The sequence below is a fragment of the Meles meles genome, chromosome 4 (genome assembly GCF_922984935.1).
Source record: "Meles meles chromosome 4, mMelMel3.1 paternal haplotype, whole genome shotgun sequence".
NCBI classification, from domain to species: domain Eukaryota; kingdom Metazoa; phylum Chordata; class Mammalia; order Carnivora; family Mustelidae; genus Meles; species Meles meles.
Genome location: NC_060069.1, coordinates 114364919 through 114385943, shown reverse-complemented (window position 1 = coordinate 114385943; position 21025 = coordinate 114364919). Strand labels below are relative to the sequence as shown.

The 21025-nt window shown below is 38.7% G+C and overlaps 1 protein-coding gene and 1 pseudogene across 3 annotated transcripts in view; one reads left to right on the top strand and one right to left on the bottom strand.

The window, feature by feature from the left end:
* TMEM45A (transmembrane protein 45A) overlaps positions 1 to 10333 on the top strand; it is a 69882-nt gene extending 59549 nt beyond the window's left edge. For all 3 annotated transcript variants that reach the window (XM_046002858.1, XM_046002860.1, XM_046002859.1), the window contains exons 5-6: positions 4909 to 5054; positions 9843 to 10333. In XM_046002858.1, coding sequence (XP_045858814.1) covers positions 4909 to 5054; positions 9843 to 9936 — 240 coding nt within the window. In that variant the 3' untranslated portion in view covers positions 9937 to 10333. The remainder of the gene's footprint in view (positions 1 to 4908; positions 5055 to 9842) is intronic.
* Positions 10334 to 16845: 6512 nt separating this feature from the next.
* LOC123940749 lies at positions 16846 to 20756 on the bottom strand (annotated as a pseudogene).
* Between the last annotated feature and the right edge of the window lie 269 nt (positions 20757 to 21025).

The window sequence follows — 21025 nt, the reverse complement described above, 5'->3', positions numbered from 1 at the left end:
AACTGAGTCACCCAGACACCCCTGTGGGAGAGTATTTTTAAAGCTCATCTTTGCACTTTGTCATTTCCAAGTTCCTCCCCATCACTGTCAGAGTTGAGGCAGAGATCCTTGTGGAGGAGAAGATAATTCTGTTGTCCTTACTTCCCATTACTTTGAACAGTATCTGATGTATCACTCACCCCCTCATTAATGCCCCAGGGACTCCTCCCACAACTTCCCAGATCCTGAGTCTAAAGTAAATGCAGCTTTGTTTTGGCTTTAAGAAAGATGAAGTTCTGAATCTTGGAACACTGAAAAAAAAAAAAAAAAAGAAAAGACAAAAGTTCATTCAGAGATGTCAAAAAGACCCAACTAAGCAGTAATGGTCTGAAGTATGGTATGGTAGATCAAACACTTGTTTAAGACTAATAGTGTTAAAATAAGTGATTGGAGCATTAGACATAAAACACTAGGAAATTCAAACTTTAACCTATGGGAAATGGGCCCCTGGCTTGTTGTATGTTAGGGAAGATAATTATTTACATTTTAAATGTGATATTAAATTAGTCAAAACCAGATATTCAGGGATGCCATAGAAGATACAGCAAGAAAAAAAAATCTTTTTCAGACCTTTTTTCTGGTTAGAATTTTACATTAGGAAGCAAATTAGAATACCCAGTGAAAGATTAGTGGCTGATTCTATATTTCAAGTGGAAATGTATTCTTTCCCTCATCTGGAGGCCAGAAGTCTAGAAATCAAGGTGTCAGTATATTGGGGGCCCAAAGGCAGAATCTGTGCTATGCCTCTCTCCTCGAGAGCTGCCAGCAATCCTTGACATACCTTGGCTTATGGCAGCGTAACTTCAACCTCTGCCTCCAGAGTCACACCTGTGTGTTTCTGTGTACCTGTGTCTTCATATGGCCTTCCATAATAAGGATACTGGTCATTGGATTTAGGGTCAGTTCTAATCCACTATGACCTCATCTCGAGTTGATGACATCTGCAGAGACTTTATTTCCAAATAATGTGACATTCACAGGCACCAAGTGTTAGGACATCAACATATCCTTTTGGAGGCACACAACATAACTCGCAACAACTCTACCTCTGGGAGCTATAGCAAATTACTTCCCAAGCAGGGATAGATGGGTGGATGGCATTGGAAGGACATCAGTGGGACCAATAGGTAAGAACTGGGGAGCTGGTCCATGGTTCATTACACTCAACTTACTTGACACAATTTCTTTGTTACCTTTCATAAGTTGCTTCAAATGGAGGGCATGAGGTGAATGAGGATAATGATATCTTATTCTTGGAATTATGATGAGGACTGAAAATTATTGTGAAGTTTATGTGCATGAATGAGGTTAAGGTGCCTCACACCTACTGATACATATATTGGGTGGTACAAAGAGAATTCTTTAAAATGGGAAATAGAAACAAGAGATTAAGACCCAAGTCTTATTTTTTCCTAATTTACTCAGGTTTTGTGAAATTTCAAACAGAAATGGAATTAAAGTTTCACTCAAAAGTATGGACTAAATGCTTTTTTTTGTTGTTGTTCTTGTAAAATTTCATTAATTAGATGTGTGATCCTAGGCAAATTATAAAACCACCCAATTTTCTCATCTGGATGATGAAGACAATAATACATTAAAGTGGAGGTAATAATACATCATTTTAAAGGCCATTGTCAGGAAAACTCCCAACTACTGTAACTGACAGTTACAGTTCTAGTTAGCCAGTGGACATTCATACAATTATCCTTGTGATTATCTTGGTATTATATTTCATTTAGTTCTAGAGACCTGACCTATGTCCATTCCCCATCCTGCCATCTGTCTATCATTCTTCCCTCTCTCTCTCTATCTTGTTTTTGGTTAGGATAAAATTTACATAACAGAATTAACTGTTTTAGAGTATATAATTCAGTGCCATTTAAGGACATTCACAATATTGTACAAGTATCACTGTTATTCAGTTCTGAAACATTTTCATCACCCCAGAAGAAAACCCTAGAACCCTGAAGCAATCATTCTCTTTCGCTCTCCTCCCAATCCCTGATAACCACAAATTTGCTTTTTATTTCTATGAATTTACGTATTCTGGATATTTCATGTAAATAGAATCATACAATATGTGACCTTTTGTGTCTGCCTTCTTTCTCTTAACATAATGTTTACAAGATTCATCCATATTATATCACATATTAGTGCATCATGACTTTATGGTTCAATATTCAATGATATTGATATACCACATTTTGTTTACTCACCATCAGTTGACAGACATTTGGGTTGTTTTCAACTTTTGACTGCTGTGAATAATGCTGCTATGAACATTTGTTTATAAATTTTTGTTTGAATATTTGTTTTCAGTTCTTTTGAGTATATGCTTGGGAATGGTATCGCCAGGTGATATGATAATTAATGCTGCATTTAACTTTTTGAGAAACTGTCCAATTGTTTTGGACAGTGACTGCACCATTTTATATTCCTACCAAGAATTTACAAGGATTCCAATTTCTCCATATTATTACTAAAACTTGTTATTTATTATTTTTACCATCCTAGTGAGTGTGAAATGGTATCTCCTTATGGTTTTGATTTGCATATCTATAATAAGTGACAATGTTCATCATCTTTTCATGAGTTTATTTACCACTTGCATACCTTCTTTGGAGGAATGTCTCTTCAACTCCTTTGTTCACTTAAAAATATTTGTTTTTTGTCTTTTAACTGTTGAGTTGTAGGAGGTCTTTATACATTGTAGATAATAATTCCTTATCAGATATATGACACAGCAGTATTTTATTCCATGCTGTGGACTCTCTTTGCATTTTCTTGATAGTGTCCTTTGATGTATAAAAGTTATTTAATTTTTGTGAAGTCCAATTTATCTACTTGTTGTTTGGTTGATTGTATTTTTGGTGTAGGGTCTAAGAAGAAATCCCCAATCCCAGGGCATGAAGCTTTCCTTTTATGTTTTCTCCTGAGAGTATTATGATTTTATTTATTTATTTTAAAGATTTTATTTGTTTATTTGACAGACAGAGATCACAAGTAGGCAGAGAGGCAGGCAGAGACAGAGCAGTCTCCCCACTGAGCAGAGAGCCCGATGTGGGACTTGATCCCAGGATGCTGGGATCATGACCCGAGCCGAAGGCAGAGGCTTTAACCCACTGGGCCACCCAGGCACACCTAGTTTTATATTTGGTCTTTGATCTGTTTTGAGTTAATTTTTATATGGAGTGTGAGACAAGGGTCCAAATCCATTCTTTTGCATGTGGATATCCAGTTGTCCTAGCACCGTTGAAGAGACTACTGATTTACCCACTGAATGGCCTTGGAACTCTTGTCAAAATGAATTTTCTACAGACATATAGATTTATTTCTGGAGTCTCAATTCTATCTCATCAATCTGTATTTCATGATGTCTATACCACACTATTTTGATGACTGCAGTTTTATAATAAGTTTTGAAATCTGTAAGCATGGGTCTTACAGCTTTGTTTTTATTTTTTGAGGTTGTTTTGGTTATTCTGGGTTCATGGTAATTACATATGATTTTTAGGGTCAGCTTTCCATTTCTGTAAAAAAAGACCATTGGGATTTTTAAAAAATTTGAATTCAGTTAGCCAGTGTATAGTACATCATTAGTGTTTGATGTAGTGTTTAGTGATTCATCAGTTGCATATAACACCCAGTGCTCATCACATCACGTGCCCTCTGAGGATCGTGGCAGGGGAGGTGAGTGGGGGGATGGGCATTAAGGAGACCATGGGGATTTTGATGGAGATTGCACTGAATTTGTAGATTGCTTTGGGTGTTATTGCTGTCTTAACAATATTAAATCATCCAGTCCATGAACATGAGATGTATTTCCATTTATTTAGGTCTTGAAATTTTCAACAATGTTTTGTAGTTTTCAGTGAACAAGTCTTAAACCTCCTTGATTAAATTTATTCCTAAGTATTTTATTTTTTTCAGTGCTATTGTAGGTAACATTGTTTTCTTAATTTAATTTTTGTGTTGTTCATTAGACGTGTATAGAAATACAACTGAATTTGTGTATTGATTTTGTGTTCTGCAAGTATGCTGAATTCATTTATTAGCTCCAATAGATTTTTTTTTTTTGTGTGTGGATTCTTTAGGGTTTTCTATATATAAGATCATATCACCTGTGAATAGAGATAGTTTCACTTCTTCCTTTAGAATCTGGATGCCCTTTATTTTACTTGACTAATTTTTGACTAGAAGTTTTTAGGACAATGTTGAATAGAAGTGGTGAATCCAACACCCTCCTTTTGTTGTTGGTCTTAGGGGGAAAAGCTTCTAGTCTTTGATCACTGAATATAATGTTAGCTGTGAGCATTTATTTATTTACAAACCTCTGTGTACTCTAATTTTGAAATAACTGAGTGAAACTTCACAGCTTAGAAACCTGGCACATTCTCTGAAAGTCCACTAATCCACAGAGATGATTACTATTTATATTTTGAAAGTTTTTTTTTTTCCATTTTATTTATTTTTTCAGCGTAACAGTATTCATTCTTTTTGCACAACACCCAGTGCTCCATGCAAAACGTGCCCTCCCCATTACCCACCACCTGTTCCCCCAACCTCCCACCCCTGACCCTTCAAAACCCTCAGGTTGTTTTTCAGAGTCCATAGTCTCTTATGGTTCCCCTCCCCTCCCAAAAGTTGCTCTTCAAATGTCCTTAACATTTTTTTTTTCAAAATTGTGACCTGGTAGATACTATCTGTATTACTAAAGCAGGCAGTAAGATCTAATGTCTTATCTGTAACATCTCAGATAATTGGGGTTACCTTAGTTAAGATTAATCTTAGAACCAAACATTTTGAAATGTACTCTCTTTGGGAATGTGGCTGATTATTTTAATATGTGTTTTTTGTTTTAAATTACAGATTGGTTTTGTCCTTTATCCCCCCAGTGGAGCTCCTGCATGGGATGCAATGGATCATGACAACATCATGTTTCTTACCATATGCTTTTGTTGGCATTATGCATTAAACATTGTTGTTGTTGGAATGATTTATGCCTTTGTCATTTGGTAAGTTAGTGATTTTTTTGTTCATGTAAGTTATATTTCTTGGTATATGATCATCAAGACTCAAAAGTATTGAACTTTAGGTTTGAAGGGGGACTCCATTCCTTAGTATTCCACAAGACAGGGTAATGCAGCAGAAAATTATCTGCAAACCCAGAAAGTCCCCCTTGAAAGAATAAATGCTGGTTTAAAGTTAGACTCAGCCAACTGTGTCTCATCTGTGTCTTTGACCTGTGTGTCACCTTTCAACACACTTTTCTGTGCCTTTGTCTCTTTGCATATGCTGTCTCCTTTTCCAGATGGTCCTCTCCATACCTGCAGGGAGCCCTCCACTTGCTCACATGTACATTAATCATAGCAATTCACAAGCTTGGTGTCATTTTTTGACCAATGTTTATGTCTCCCATTAAATTTGAGTATATGATTAATTTGACATTTGCTCTAATATTTCTAAAAGTAAGAGTCAGTTGAAAACTCATATTTTTTAAAAAGAAAATTTATTATCATAAAAAAAGAAAAATCATATTTTTAGACCCCAATACAAGGTCTCACAGTGGATGAAGAACAATAGAACAGATTGATAAAATACATATTCCTAGATCTGCCACCTATCAGCTATATGACTTTGGACAAATTATGCAACCACATTAAGTCTCAGTTTTATTGTTTACAAAATGGGAATAATAATCATACCTAAATGAGATAGGTGTTTACACTGCTTAGGACATAACAAGGGGACAGTGGAGGTTATTCTTCTTCTCGTTGATCTTGTTCTTTTTGTTACTTTTCTTTTTCCCCTCCCCTCCTCCTGTATCACAAAAGACATAATGTATAGACCCTAAGGAAGAGAGATAGACAATTTATTTTTATTTTATTATTATTATTTTTTATTATGTTAGTCACCAGAGGTAGACAATTTACATACAGTGCAGTAGCTGGAACTATTAGAAGAAAGTACTATTGAAGCCCAGAAGAGGCTTCCCCGCAGTTGAGAATTAAGCCTTAGCTTGAGGGATGAAAAGAAGTAGAAGGAGCTGAACATGGTTCCTGTCTTTAAGGTAGCTAATACCAAGCCACAATGGGTATGGCTAGTTCCAACTACTAGGCATGCACTTAATTCTTCAGACTTCAGCACTGACCTAAATATTCTGTATCTGCAGTCTTCATTTTGGTGACCATGAACTACTTGACTGTGGTTTCTGAGCACTTGACATGTGCCTAAGGTCACATTAATTTTAATTAACTTAAATATCTGTAAATGCATAGTATCTAGCATATTGGGCAGTATATGTCTAATAGGTTCTCTGGATTCCTAAAATTGGTAACTGTTTCCAGGCTCAGTGGGGTCTCAGCCTCTTCAAACACTAGCTTTCTACTCTTCCCTCCAGGTCACCTCTCTTGTCTCGTGCTTCTTTGAGCTTCACTGTTGAAGCAGCTTTGGTGCTGGGTCTCTAAGTAAGAGAACCATTTCCTTGTTTAGCTCCAGATGTCTCTGCTAGGCTTTGGGTCAGCTTACTTTGATCTGTAGATACCTCCTTCTAGAGGTCTAAGTGCTTTGGGTACTAGGAGATTCTAGCTTCTCATTGACTGATTTCTATTAGTTCCATTTCATTCCTCCAAAGCAGGCACATGGTTGGTTGGACTGGCTCTGCCACTGAATGAAACTTGGCTTCTTCCTCTGTTGTTCTAGGCTGACATCTGGGCCTCATCTCATTAGGGGCTGGGAAGCCTCCAAGAATAATGGCAACATTCAAGGAACCTCTCTAGCTCATGTCAGCTCCCTTCCAGAGCCAAAAGAAGACTACTGTCTCTTCCTGTTTCAAAAAGCTTCAGACCTCTCTTATCCACGTACAGTTTTCTAGAAACCAGAAGGTCCATGTTGACTTCCTCAGCCTTTACCTTTTGACCACTTAGTCCCTTCTACCTGGCATATCCAAATTAAATGCTTATCTCTTCTATGAAAACTTTGTGACTGTTCTAGACTCATTTCCCTTCATGAGTTTTCTAGTACTTTAGTCACTATTACCCCTTTTTGCAATTGCAATCTATCTATACTGTTAGCTCATGTCAGCCTTACCTGCTAGCTAGATTGTAGCACCTTGAGGAAAATACCCTTTTCATGTTTTGCACAGATCTTGACATGCTGTCAAATGGCATTCCATTTATTGTGTAGGTACTCAATAAACATTTATTTACTGTTTTAATAGATCTGCTTCAGAGTTACATGAATATGGGCTTTGTTTGGAAATCATGTTTCAGATGCTTTTCAGTCTTGCTCTCATAATGCTCTTGGAAATATAAAAACAAGAGCTTATGTTGTGAGGTATGTTGATATAAACTTAAGCAATAACCTAAAAAATATAATGAAGATTCAGTACTGACTTTCAGTGAGGTCACATGGCAGGCTAATTCAGTTGTAGAATCATAAGGAGTTTTGACAATCTATTTTTCAGGATTTGATCGGAGTAGTTTCTAAGTCAGTCACAGGTGATGGATTTTTAGTACATTATATCAGAATTTGTTTGACAAAATGCAAAGATCACCATGGAAACAAAACTGGGTTATGGAACCACAGCCCCCCAAATCTCAGAAAAATGAAGTTGTACTTCCCAGCTTTCCAGAATAATGGCTCAAAGATTGCCTCATTCAGCCCATACCTGCAGTTCTGAAATAACAATTCGTAAGAGAGACTTACCTGTTTGGAAATTTTGTTGGATGTTCTACTGTATTTCACATTTAAACTCCACTATTCATAGAAATATGTCAAAAGCCCCTCTCTATGGGTAGAGAAGTATGCCCACATTCAGGTTGGTTTCCTAAGCAATAATCCAGGTGACTCGTTTTGAAGAACAAAATAGAGATGTCCAAATCCCAGGAATGTGACAGTTTGCCTTCTGGAAGTTTCATTTCCAGATGGACTCTGGAAGTACACCCAGAGTCTCAGTTCTGCTCTTTCTCTTATTAATTGAAGAAAACCCATGGGAGCACAACCTCAGACTCACTCATGCTAACCTTAGTATCCTGGACTAACATCATTCCAGGAACTAGCAATTATTTGCACTTCCTCTTTATCATTACAGCCTTTAATCTGTCTCCAGCGCCCATTTATACATGTGCCAATACCCAGGTCTACAGGGTGCAGACAGAGCCTGAACATGTCTCAGCTTGGGAGCTTATAGTAACAGCAGACGCAACCCAGGAAGGAGACGTGGGAAACAGAAAGAGTCATCCATGAAGGAGGAGTGGGAAACAGGAAGGGCCTGTGTTAACAATTAATTTATAATAAGTAGCCATATATTTGTTTTATTTTCCACATGAGCCATCAGGACTGTATCTCATTACTGAATTAACAGTTAATCCATTTCATTGAGCATGTATTGAGGTTGTGCAATGTAGAGATAACCACATGGATCTGAGATATGACACAAACACTGTTACCGCCTTTAAATTGTTTAAGCCTATTAGTCTTTCGTGAGAACAGTGCCTTGAAGAGTTGAGGACATCGGAAGCAATATCAGTAGTCAATTAATCAAGGCAAATCATTTCAATTGGTTTTCTTGATCTTGATGAGTCAATAGTTGTTATTGGTACTACTCAGTTGTTGTATATTGAAGGAGTTAATGCTGAGTTGAAAGTGACTGAAGAATTAACCTCTATGAATAAGTGAGTGATGTGGACTCCTGGCAGATTGCTCCGAAGGCCATTGATTAGTCAGATGTGTGTTGAGTCACTGTTACGCACCAGTTGGTCTAGGCTCTGGCTAGCGGTAGGGCACTAAATAAGATAGTCTTTGCTCTTATATTCTCATAGCATCCAGAGCACAGAGCTTATATTCTCGTAGCATCCAGAGCACAATAAAGTCAATGCATATTTATGGGGGAAGGCCAGAGCTTCACTGGAAGAAGGGAGGCAGAAGATAAGGGATGCAGATAGGCTGGTGAAGTTTTTCACAAAATGAGAATGATTGTGATGACTTGGTGTATCAAATTTGTTTGTGCATTCCTATGAACTTCTGGAATTAACTGTGTTCTATCAATATGGTCGTAGAACAGTGTCTTTATGAATAATTATGCACAGGAAAGCTTTGCTTAGATTTTATTACATCAGAGAAGTGGAGAGTATGCTGAGTTTCTGGGAATAAGAACCTTTGTATCTTCCAGCGTCAAAAATGATACTCTGATTTCCCCCAGACCTACAGATCTCTTAATCTATGAAAACAGTCACATAGGGGGAGGGCACTTCTTCCAACTTCCTAGTTCACCATGGATCACACATGGACCATCGACCACATGCAATTGAGCAGTCCGTGGCCTACACAAAATCACTCCTCTGAAGGCACACTTTGGGAAGGACTGGACATGGGGCTTGACACGGGGAAGGAGATGCCTCTATACACTTTCCAAGAGAGGGCTCCTTTTTGCAATACATACCTAGGTGCGGACTTGATGGAAAAGCTCTCGGCTGACCTTGGTTTCATCTTGGCTTGCTGCCGCCCAGAGATTCTCTTGTTTGTTTTAGAAATGATCAAAGCTATGAATGATTAGGCATTTTCTGAAACCTGAACAATCTTGTTGTACATTTACTTAATAACTGATTGTACCTATTTACTTATACCCTGCTTCAGTCCACAAAAAGTTTTCAGGTAGCTCTAAAGCCAAATAAAAGTGACTTTCTTTTTTGGATTGCCTCTCCCATTTGCACAGATAATTTGGAGTTTGTTGTATTACAGATAGACGTTGTTCTGGGTTTTTCTTAAACAGCATAACATGAGATATCTTTCATTCTCCTCAGGTTGGTTAAATCTCGACTTCAGAGATTCTGCCCCTCAGAAGTTGGACTCCTGAAAAATTCTGAACGAGAACAAGAATCAGAAGAAGAGATGTGATTTTGATGGGCATAGTTTTTCTGGATGAACTTCTCTTTTCTGGATTAATTTTGTTCATGGTTTTGTTTTTTGACCTTTTGCTTGGAGAACATACAGCTGAAGGTGATTCTTGGTATATTGTTTGTATTTCCAATTTGGTTAAAGTATTTGAATTCAAATATTTTATTTTTAGGTTTGTAAGTACTTTGGGTGATAAAAATGCATTTTGCACATCAATCATGGTATTTGGGGCCTGGAGTGGCTATTCTCAGATCATCTAAGTTAAAATCCATGCTAAGAAAAATGTTTTATTTGCATTATAGATATGCTCAAGGTTCTTGGGCTTACTACCATTTGTAACTCATTAAACATGGAATTACACCTGTTTATCTTGTTGCTACAATGAGAAATAAATGAATGCAGGAAACTTGGTAGAGACATCTTGTCTTTTTTTTGCCGCGGCCGGCACGACAAATTGACCAGGAAACGTGAGGGTAAGAGGATGGTGAAAAGAAGTTAAAGAGACAAAGTGATGGGGACAGGAGGGACACTGAGGAGGATGTCCAACAGTGCCGAGTTTATTCAGGGCAGCGAGGCATTATATAGCCAACAGAAATAATTACAAAGAAGTGCCCATCATTAGCTAATTACGATGTTACATATGCATGAAACCCTCCAGACTTCCCCATTAACTACTTCTCAAGGTCTAAATGCAGATCTTCCAAGGCCAGTGGTCTTTGTCTTCAGATAATAATTACAAAGAAGTAACAACAAACCGGAGAGAGTTCTTCGAGCTGTGCTGGAACAGCAAGGACCAGTTAAGAATTTAGGACCCCACCCAAATTGCTTTCCTCTCACTAGTAAACGTGTAGGAAGTCACGTAGGTGAGCGCACAACACAGAGCACAGACCCTTTCTCAGTGCAACTCAACTTTTCCATCCTAATAAGCCTTTTTTAGGCTATTCGGACTTTAAAGGAGACACAAGTCAGGGCCTGGTTTGGTCCTCGTCTCAAGCCTTATCGTGGCCTCCCACACATCTCATCTTTTTTTTTTTTTTTACATTCTCATTTTTTTAATTTAAATTCAATTAGCCAACATATAGTACAACATTAGTTTCAGATGTAGAGTTCAATAATTCATCAGTTGCATGTAATACCCAGTGCTCATCACGTCATGTATCCTCCTTAATGCCCATCACCCAGTTACCCCATTCCCCCAACTATCTTCTCTCCAGGAACCCTCAGTTTGCTTCCTGTAGTTAAGAATCTCTCACAGTTTGTCTTCCTCTCTGGTTACTTCCCATTCAGTTTTCCTGCTCCCCTTTCCTATGATCTTCTGCACTGTTTTAAGCAGCAATGTCTACAACAGCCAAACTGTGGAAGGAGCTGAGGTGTCTATCAACAGATGAGTGGATAAAGAAAATGTGGCATATATCTACAGTGGAATATTATCCAGCCATCAGAAAGGATGACTACTTACTGTTTAAGTCGACATGGGTGGAACTGGAGGGTATTATGCTAAGTGATATAAGTCAATCAGAGAAAGATAATTATCATATTATTTCACTCATGTGTTTTGAAGATTCAACTGCACCTCACCCTTGCATCATGAAAAAGGAGCAGTGTGACAAATTCCTTTTTGTGAGACATCTCCTTTTGTAACGTCTGACTTGTTCCCTGAGAAAAGTAACACAGCTGTCATCCTGAGTTGTGCAATCTTTTAGAGAAGATGAGAGAAGTGATCCCTAGCATGGGTGCAAAGCTATGAGAGCTTGGAAAGGGGAGTTATGATGTTATCTATAGAACAAAAAGTCATCACCACAGCATAGCATGGCCACCATACTATCCCTTCTGCTGAAATAGTGGAGGGTTAAAATAAGGAAAGATATTTTACAGATTACCTGGGTAAAAAGTCAAAGCTCTTACCTCATCTTGCACTAAGTAGCCCTTAGTGGAGAGTCAAGAAATCTTATTTCTAATTCTGGCTCTACAATTAACCAGCCTCTAGGACTTTGGCAATCACCATGTCCTCTCTAAAGTAAGGGAATTGAGCTGGATGAGGCACTTTATGGCTATCACATTTTATGAATCTAGAATCTCTGAGACAAAGTGAAGTTGACAGCTGATTTAGTACCATGTTAGTCAGAAAGGCTAGTCTCTGCCATGGCAGCAAAGGTAAGGAGGGTTTCAGGAATCCTTGAGGGCTGATTGAATATAGAAGAAAGGAAGGAGCCTCATGGGAAGCTGGAGGAGAAATGTGGGCAGTTAAGTTCTACAGTTCCATGGCATTCTAGAAACACTGACAAATCCAGACGCCTGTTCCTGTCTGGTATTATCACAGTGATGCTGGAGAGGGAGGTGAGTAGATTCTTCAGGCCAAAGAACTGGACACATTCATTGTTTTTTTACATAAGGGTTGGAAAGAACTGATGTGGGTGCCTGAAGACTTATTTTGAATCCTACGATAAAGCTGAGTGCAATTCTGGCATATGAATTGTCCACGAGAATGTGATGGCAGCATGTGATCATGGCATTCTACCCCATGTCATCCTCTATCTTCTCTAGTCCAGCAAGCTTTTAGAACTTTGGCAAGTTTGTGTTTCAAAAGAGTGAGCTGTCAGCTGCAGTTCATGAAAATGGCATTGCTGGGATATAGGTCTGAGTAAGGGACTCTAAGAATAAAGAGCCAAAACCATATTAAGGCTACAATTTTGAAAACTGATATAAGAGCAAATATTCTCACAGTCTTTATGAGAGAGCAGAAATATCCGTTCCTCTAGTCTCTGGATGGAAAGAATGCAAGTGAGATGCAACTCTGGGAGTTCTCTGTGGAGGAATATTTGGTTCCAGTGCAAGGCCACAGCCTGAGGCTATCTGCCTCTAGTCCCTGATACGAACAATACATTTGAACACCATTATTGTAACTTTAAGGAAGCCTTCACCAAGGAGGGAATAGGAGAGGGTGCCCTTCCTTATTTCTATTTGTATTTTATTTCAACTTCTCCAAAACCCTGGAATCTCAATTCCTAAGCTTTGTCAACTTCCTTTATGGGTATCTCATGCTTCATTTGCCATAAACAAAGTAAAGAAACTCTTAAATAATCCAGTCCAGTATCCACATTGGCTGTTGATGTGACACCATCTCCTCAGTGATTTCTATAACTTCCAGGCTCCTTTGCTTGGGGGAATGTGCAGTACAACTTCTGATTGCATTACCTTCCAGCTCATTGTGGAAAGGGGAGGTTGGGTCATGACCATTGCGGTATACTCCTCATCATTTTGTTACTACAGGGCTCATTAACTGAGGCTATATTGTTTGTATTTGGGTTGTGGATTCATAAAGTGGTGCAGGAGTCACTTGGGGGCGGGGACTACGGGATAGTGGAAATAAAAGCTGAGAAGTGATGAATTCTCTTAAAATCCAAGGAGTCAATAGATTAAAAAAGCCATGAAAGAAAGTTTGTACACATGGAGAACAGATCCAGAAATTCTATATTCTGTTGAATGTGAATGAAGTCTAGAGAAGATTGAGAGAATTGAAGACAGCATAGAATAAAAGAATTTTCCCCATGTAAATGACAATGAGGAGAGATTTTTGTTTTAAGCTTAAGGAGGTACTTCAAGAGATGTGCAGTGATAAGAGTGACTGGGTTTCTGGACTAACCCAGTGAAAATGGGAAAACTTAAGCATTTTTTATTTTGAGCTCAATTTATAAATATTATTCTATTTTTGAGTCTTATAAATTTAAACACTCGATTTTAAGGAGATTTTGATGTTAGGGCACAATTTTACATTTAGATAATTAGATTTCCCTTTAAACATCTTAAATTGTGTCTATGAATTAAAAATTTTTTATATTATTCTTAAGAAGGAAACTTCAATTAACTGACAAATCTCCCCAAGTTGTTAAGTTATTCTTGCAAATCTAATGTGTTAAGCTTATAAATGTGGTGAAACATAAGTGTCTTTTTAAAAAAATTTTTTTGTGGGGGAAGGGGAGAGGCAAAGGGAGAGGGAGAGAGAATCTTAAGCAGGTCCCACACCCAGTGTGGAGCCTGATTCAGGGTTCAGTCTCAGGACCCTGAAATCATGACCTCAGTTGAAATCAAGACTTGAATGCCCAACTGGCTGAGCCACTCAGGTGCCCTAAAGCATAAGTTCTCTTAAATGTTCTGCTATACTGTGTAAACTTAGTGAAAATCACAAGCCTAAATCTGTTAATTAAACATTTATAAATTAGACCTGCAAGACTAATCAGCATAGAGAAACTATTTTCAAAATTATAAATACCTAAAATGCTACACGTGTACAATTTCTTAACACAAATATCTTTATGAGTTTGATTCTCTTAAATTACTGTAATTTAATGCTAAGACTTTCCACGATAAGATAGGCTTACTGTTAAGGAAGTGATGTATTTTTTTTAAGATTTTATTTATTTATTTGATAGACAGATCACAAGTAGGCAGAGAGGCAGGCAGAGAGAGAGGAGGACCTTAGATCATGACCTGAGCTGAAGGCAGAAGCTTTAACCCACTGAGCCGCCCAGGCGCCCCAAGGAAGTGATGTATTTATGATAGGCAATGTTGGGAAATACCTAGTCTACTCCTTGAGCTCTCGAACCTGGATACTGAATAGAATAGGATTCTTGACAGTGGCCCAAACAGCACATGCTGAATCCTGTTATTTATGGTCATTCTACCAGACTCTCCACACAAGCTGTCTCCTGGCCTTTTAAAGCACAGGGAAGGCACCATCCTGAGCTGGAGTCATCCTTAAAATTATCCATCTTTTCCACCACCTCATGAAAATCTGCCACCCTCGCCCAGGCTGTCATGCCACTTGATGGAATTTCATTATTTTTTAGCTCTAAAGATATTTAAATATATTTCCTTCTAAGTATAAAGACTTTCTGAACTTGATGTTATCCTGCACTTTTAAAAAATATGTATTTCCTATTGGATATGACTCCTCAATTTTTACATATATTAAGGTGATAGTCTAATGAATTAGGCCACTTTCTTTTAAAGGCAATTCCAACTAACAGCTCTGAGATTAGATGTCAGTGTATCTTAACCTTCACTGCTTTAGAGCAGTGTGTGTATGTGTTGTGGGAGGAATTACTATGACTAACAGGAAATGTTAAATAGTTGAGAAAACACCTTTTTCCTGGTTACCCTCATGAACATGGGCGGTTCTGCCTGTTTTCAGATGTCCTAGGGGAGGATTAAGAAGTTAAGAAGCTTGGGATGGAATGCAAATAGTCCCTATTTGAGGATTTCTGTCTTAAGCTAAAATACATACAGTTTCCAAAACATATAGACATAAGCTCTCCCGAGTACACAATTGCTTAGTAATTTAAAATGGAGCTCTCTCCTCTGATGAGAAACTGCCCCGGGTTCCTTTGCCTCTCAGATCAGGTCCAAGTTAATTAGCATCATGTTCAAATAAAATCATTTCTCTTGAGCTTAATTCACTATGCAGTTATGCTGTCATACTATCCAACAAAACCCTTGGACCCGTCAGGCTGACTTGTTTTCTGTTCCCCCAAATATGTTTAATTTCCGTATCTGTGTTTTATTAACTACCTGACCTTCCTGGCTCCTTGCAGCTGACTTCTGGAGATTCTTTAAGGCTCAGTTCAAACTTTTCTTTTCGATTGCTTCATCCCACTCTTCTCTGTCTGTGAACTCCCACAGTACTAAGTCCAGAGTGACTTCAGATCATATCCCATCCTGTCCTATAGTTACCTTTTTAAGAAAAGATTTTATTTATTTATTTGACAGAGAGAGAGCGAGAGAGAGCGCGAACGCACACACAGGGGGAGCAGCAAGAGTCTGGAGAAGTCGGCTCTCCACTGAGCAGGGCTCCAGATGCGGGACTCCATCTCAGGTTCCTGGGATCATGCCCTGAGCCGAAGGCAGACACTTAGCTGACCAAGTCACTCAGGTGCTCCAGCTGTAGTTATCTTTATACATAAATTCTTCCTTCTTAGTATTTTACAATCCCTGAAGACAATCATACTTCTTTTTGTGTACATGTTCAAAAAGATGGACATTTATTATTATAAAATTAACTGGTTTAATAAAAAAGCATTATACTTAAAGATAATTTAATATGCATGCCCATTAAAATAAATATAAATTGTGATTCTTTTGAGAGCAAACAAGTGGTTACCCAAAGGAGAAACAAGATCTCCTTAATAGTTGTAATAAAACCTATCCCTGAAAAGTTAGAAGGTACTACACAAAAGTATTTATATTGTGTTCTACTGCTCATGCTTGCTTTTAAAGAATCAGAATTTAAACAGATAATGAAAAAAATCAATGGGGTCCCTGGGTGGCTCAGTCGTTAAGTGTCTGCCTTCGGCTCAGGTCATGATCTCAGGGTCCTGGGATCAAGCCCTGCATTGGGCTCCCTGCTCGGCAGGAAGTCTGCTTCTCCCTCTCCCACTCCCCCTACTTGTGTTCCCTCTCTTGCTTGTCTTTCTCTGTCAAATAAATAGAATCTTAAAAGAGAAAAAAGAAAAAAACAATTGTAAATAAATATAAAAAATATACCTGTATAAGATTTTTGATTGAAGACATGATTACCATTGCACAAATGCCTGACTGGGAGACTATAAATAAAGTAACATGTCAAAGGACTTGGTTTTCTCAATTTGAGAAAAGGGGAATTTTCTGAAGACAAATGTTTGAAGTTCAAGTACAAGGACTTCACTAATTTCACATGCTGGTATCATCAACAGATTGTGATGAAATGGAAACTACTATTTTTAAGACAAAAATGCTTTCTAACAGGAAAAGTACAAATCGGGCTTTCTGAATCACAAGAGTTCTGAAACAGAAAGGTAAGGTGGCCAAAAAAAAAAAAAAAAATCCCAATGTGAAATTAAGAAAAGTGAAAGTTGTATTTCTGGGGATTCTTTTTTACACAGCTATGCTTAGTCTAGGCAAGCCTTCCACGGGCATGCGTTTTGCAGCATACAGTTGGTTCTAGTCCTGTGTGAGCCCTGATAAAGAGAACAGCTTCCACGAGACAGCTTTCCTCCATCCCTTCCATTGGGTGGGGATGAGCCTTGCTCTTGTGGAACCTCATAAATTTCTCAGTTCCATGAAGGTAAGCTTCATGCATGGGTTATTTGCTGGAGCTAATAATGGGAATGGCTCACAGGAGGTCCCAAACACAGTCTAGTTTTCCAGCCTTCTTGATTCCAGGATACAAACCATATAGAAGGTTTTAATGGTCCATATGTCTGTGAAGACCTGAAACCGGTCCATTTCCTCTCACCATAAAGGCATGGGCAAGGTAGAGACTACGGAGGAGTTGGCAATCTTTACTAAAGGCATCTGAAAACATCTGATTGAGCCTTTCGGTGGGAATGTTAATATCTGCCAGTGTATAGAGAGGTATTAGGCTTGACACAAGATAAGGCACTTAAGGAAAAGGTACTAAGTTCCTGCTGATTTCTTTAAGGTCCATATTAAGGGACCCTTCAAGCCTTGCAGAACTTCTTAAGTTCAGCAGCAAATTTGCTGCAGTGGTGTTCATTGCCTCTAAGCACTTCTGGTTCCACTTTTCAAAAAGCCCTGGCACTTGAAGTAACCAGACTCTTTGGCTTTATTGTTGTACCCAGCTTTCCAGAATTCACCATGAGGTCAATCTTGCTAATGATGTCATTAGCAATAAAGATTAGTTGTCATTGAGCAACACTAAGTCTGCATGCTCATTAAGTCCCTTCATTGCCAAGTTCCTATTATAAGGGAAGGTTATGACATCATCTTCTCCGGAAGGATAAACTGAAGTCATGAAACTGTAGTTCTGGGAATTCACCCTCAAGTACCTTTAAGAGAAATGTGCCAAATCCAGATCCTGTTCCTCCTCCCATGGACTGTCTAGTAAAACACACTGCAAACAATCACAGAGCTCCACCAACTTTTGAGTTTCTCTAAAATCCATTCTTCATAAAGACTGCCAAAAACTTTGTGACCCACAGCCTGGTTATTCCGTGAGCCAGAAATATCTTGAGCTGCTTGCTATCAAACATATCTCTCAATGGGCCCTGCAGAATTTCATTTACTACTCCTTCCTCCATGTCAATCAAGACAGCTGGCGCTTTCAAAGAACAAATTTCCCCTTTAAAATACTGCCACCATTACCAGCCACTCTGGCATCCACATTTCTAAAGAAGCTGGTTATTGTCTCATTATAAATTCTTTTCTGGTTGACCTTGGCATGCTTCCTTAGTGCCAGACCCCAGAAGCAACAGCCCATCTGGTATCCACACTGGGCAACCAGTACGACCACCACTGACTGGGTCGCACTGGGGCGAGGTGGGATCAGGGCACCTGGGAGCCCGCGCCTGCTTCCCTACTCCCAGCCTGTCCAGGCCCACCAGCAGCAACCATATTTCCTTTGTCTCTACTGTAACTCCTAAGGAATCCTGTTTAACTTGTAGCTTTGGAAAGTGAGCTATAGGAACAAAATAAAGAGAGAAAAATCAAAGGAAGATATTATTTAGAGAAAATAGGTCTTAAAAGGTTGCCTATAGGTGAAGACTCAGAGACCAGAGAGTTAGTGATTTGTCCAAGATCGTGCAGTCGATTCGTTGCTGAGCCCATGATGGAATATAAGTCTTCTGACACCAAAAATTGGAGCTCTTTCCACTTTAGAGGGGATACTACTGCATAGTGAATAACTTGGTTCCTTCTTAGAAGGACATGCTTCATTCTAAAGACCATCTTCCCTCATCTCTGCTCCCCACACTGCTTCTGTTCAAATATCTTGTCAGACATCATGTTAGTCAGTGTAGGTTGCTGTCACAGGGCACCACAGACTGTGTGGTATGAACAACAAACATTTATTTCTTACAGTTCTAGAGGGTGGGAAGTCCAAGATCAAGGTACCAACATGTGTGTGGTTAAGATTGAAAGAGGAGAAAATTGGTCAATTATGGGTCAGTTGAGAGGCATAGTGTAGGAAATAGTTTGTCTTCTTTCCGTTCCAAAAAGCCTCACTCAAGTGAAATGCAGATCCAAAATTTACAGTAAATAAAAAAGAGCCTTAGCCAAAAAAACATGAGTCCCATGTGAACACTAGTCCTTCTGAAAATTGGTAAAGGCCTTCCTGGTTTGCAGACTGTCTCATTTTCTCATGTGGAGAGAGAGATTGTCTCCCTCTGATACCTTCTTTAAAAGGGAATTAATACCAGCATGAGGGCCCCTCTCTGATTATCTGATTACCTTCCAAAGGCCTCACTTCCAAAGAGAATCACACCGGGGATTAGACTGGATGAACAGCTAAATACTGAATACACTGTAAGATGAACAGCAGAAAAGACACTAACAATGATGCTACCCTCTAGTGGCAGAGCATGGCAACACAACGCATAAGACGAAGTACCAGGTTCATATCCTAAAAGAATAAGTTAGACCACAAACATTGTTAGAGGTAGAGTTTGGGTAATTTTTTAAAAATATATATTTTTATGGTTCGCCTCCCCTCCCCAATGTCCATAGCCCCCTCCCCCTCTCCCAATCCCACCTCCCCCCAGCAACCCCCAGTTTGTTTTGTATTTTTTATTTATTTGACAGAGATCACAAGTAGACAGGCAGGCATAGAAAGTGGAGGAAGCAGGCTCCCTGCGGAGCAGAGATCCTAATGCAGGGCTTGATCCCAGCACCCTGGGATCATGACCTGAGCGGAAGGTAATCCACTGAGCTACCCAGGCGCCCCTAAAATCTTAATTTTTTAAAAAAACTATGCCCTTAACTTGTGCTTAAGCTTAACATCAGTTTTAAGTGTAATGTTTCAGACTTCAAAATAAGGCATATATTTGAACTGGAAAATGTATGCTGAACATAACATGGCAAATGAGCCAGGGATGAAAATATTATCTCTCCCAAGTTGTATCACGAGCTATAAAATATAGTCACCTTATTGAGAAACCTGCTGATAACTTGGCTTGGTTAATACCTTTATGCTGTTTTAGGGCCCCACACAGGTTGGCAAGTTTCCTTAACAGGTCTTTTTGTCATTCATTCCAATATTCCTCAGGTTGGAATGTAAACACTCGTGGAGTAAATCATTTACGAAGTAGTGACTTCTGCATTATTACCTTTGATGTGCTTTAACATATTATATGCCTGTTCTCTAACTAGATCACAAACTCCTTGAGCACCAAATACTAATATTAAGCTTTCTGGGGATTATCGCTCTTATCTGGAAAATGCGTGGTCCTATTGCAAAGTGACTCCTGTAATATTCAGAGTTCTTCAGAAAAAAAAGGATATGTAGGTCATATAGTTTAATAATTAATAATCATTAATTAAATATTAATAATAAAAATAATTATACTAAATGGAGAGCTTTAAGATCCAGAATACTGTCTTGTCAAGATAAAAATAATGGGATGTGGGCACCTGAGTGTCTCTGTCAGTTAAGTGTCTGCCTTTGGCTTAGGTCATGATCCCAAGGTCCTGTGATTGAGTCCCAAGTCGGCCTCCCTGCTCAGCAGAGAGTCTGCTTCACTTTCTCCCTCCGCCCCCTCCCTTCTGCCTCTCCCTCTCACTCTCAAATAAGTAAATAACATCTTTAAAAAAAATAGTGGGGTTTTATGCAGGACATCGAAAATACCAAGTCATCTCACCTCAGATAATCTTATGATTTCATATTACTGTTTTCAGAAGGACCACTGTTCACATGGGACTAGTGTTTTTCGGCTGAGGCTCTTTTTTATTTACTGTAAATTTTGGGTCTGCCTTTCATCTGAATGAGGCTTTTTGGAAAGGAAAGAAGAAAATTAAACTATTTCCTACACTATGCCTCTCAACCGACCCATAGTTGACCGATTCTCTCCACTTTCAATCTTAAACACACATCTGTGACTATCAGCTCAGATTTGGGGGATATGGAAGGTAAGGAATAAAAGAGGAGAAAATGGGAGAAGAAGGATAAGGGAACTAGTCAGAAGAGATGAAGAGGGGAATTGAAATTCTTTGGAGCAAATGCAGAAGTAAACTTCAAATTAAAAAAGAATTTGAGGGTTCCTTTTCTTTCATCTTCTGAAGCACAGAAAGGTTAATTCAGAGTTACATTAATTGGAGTCCA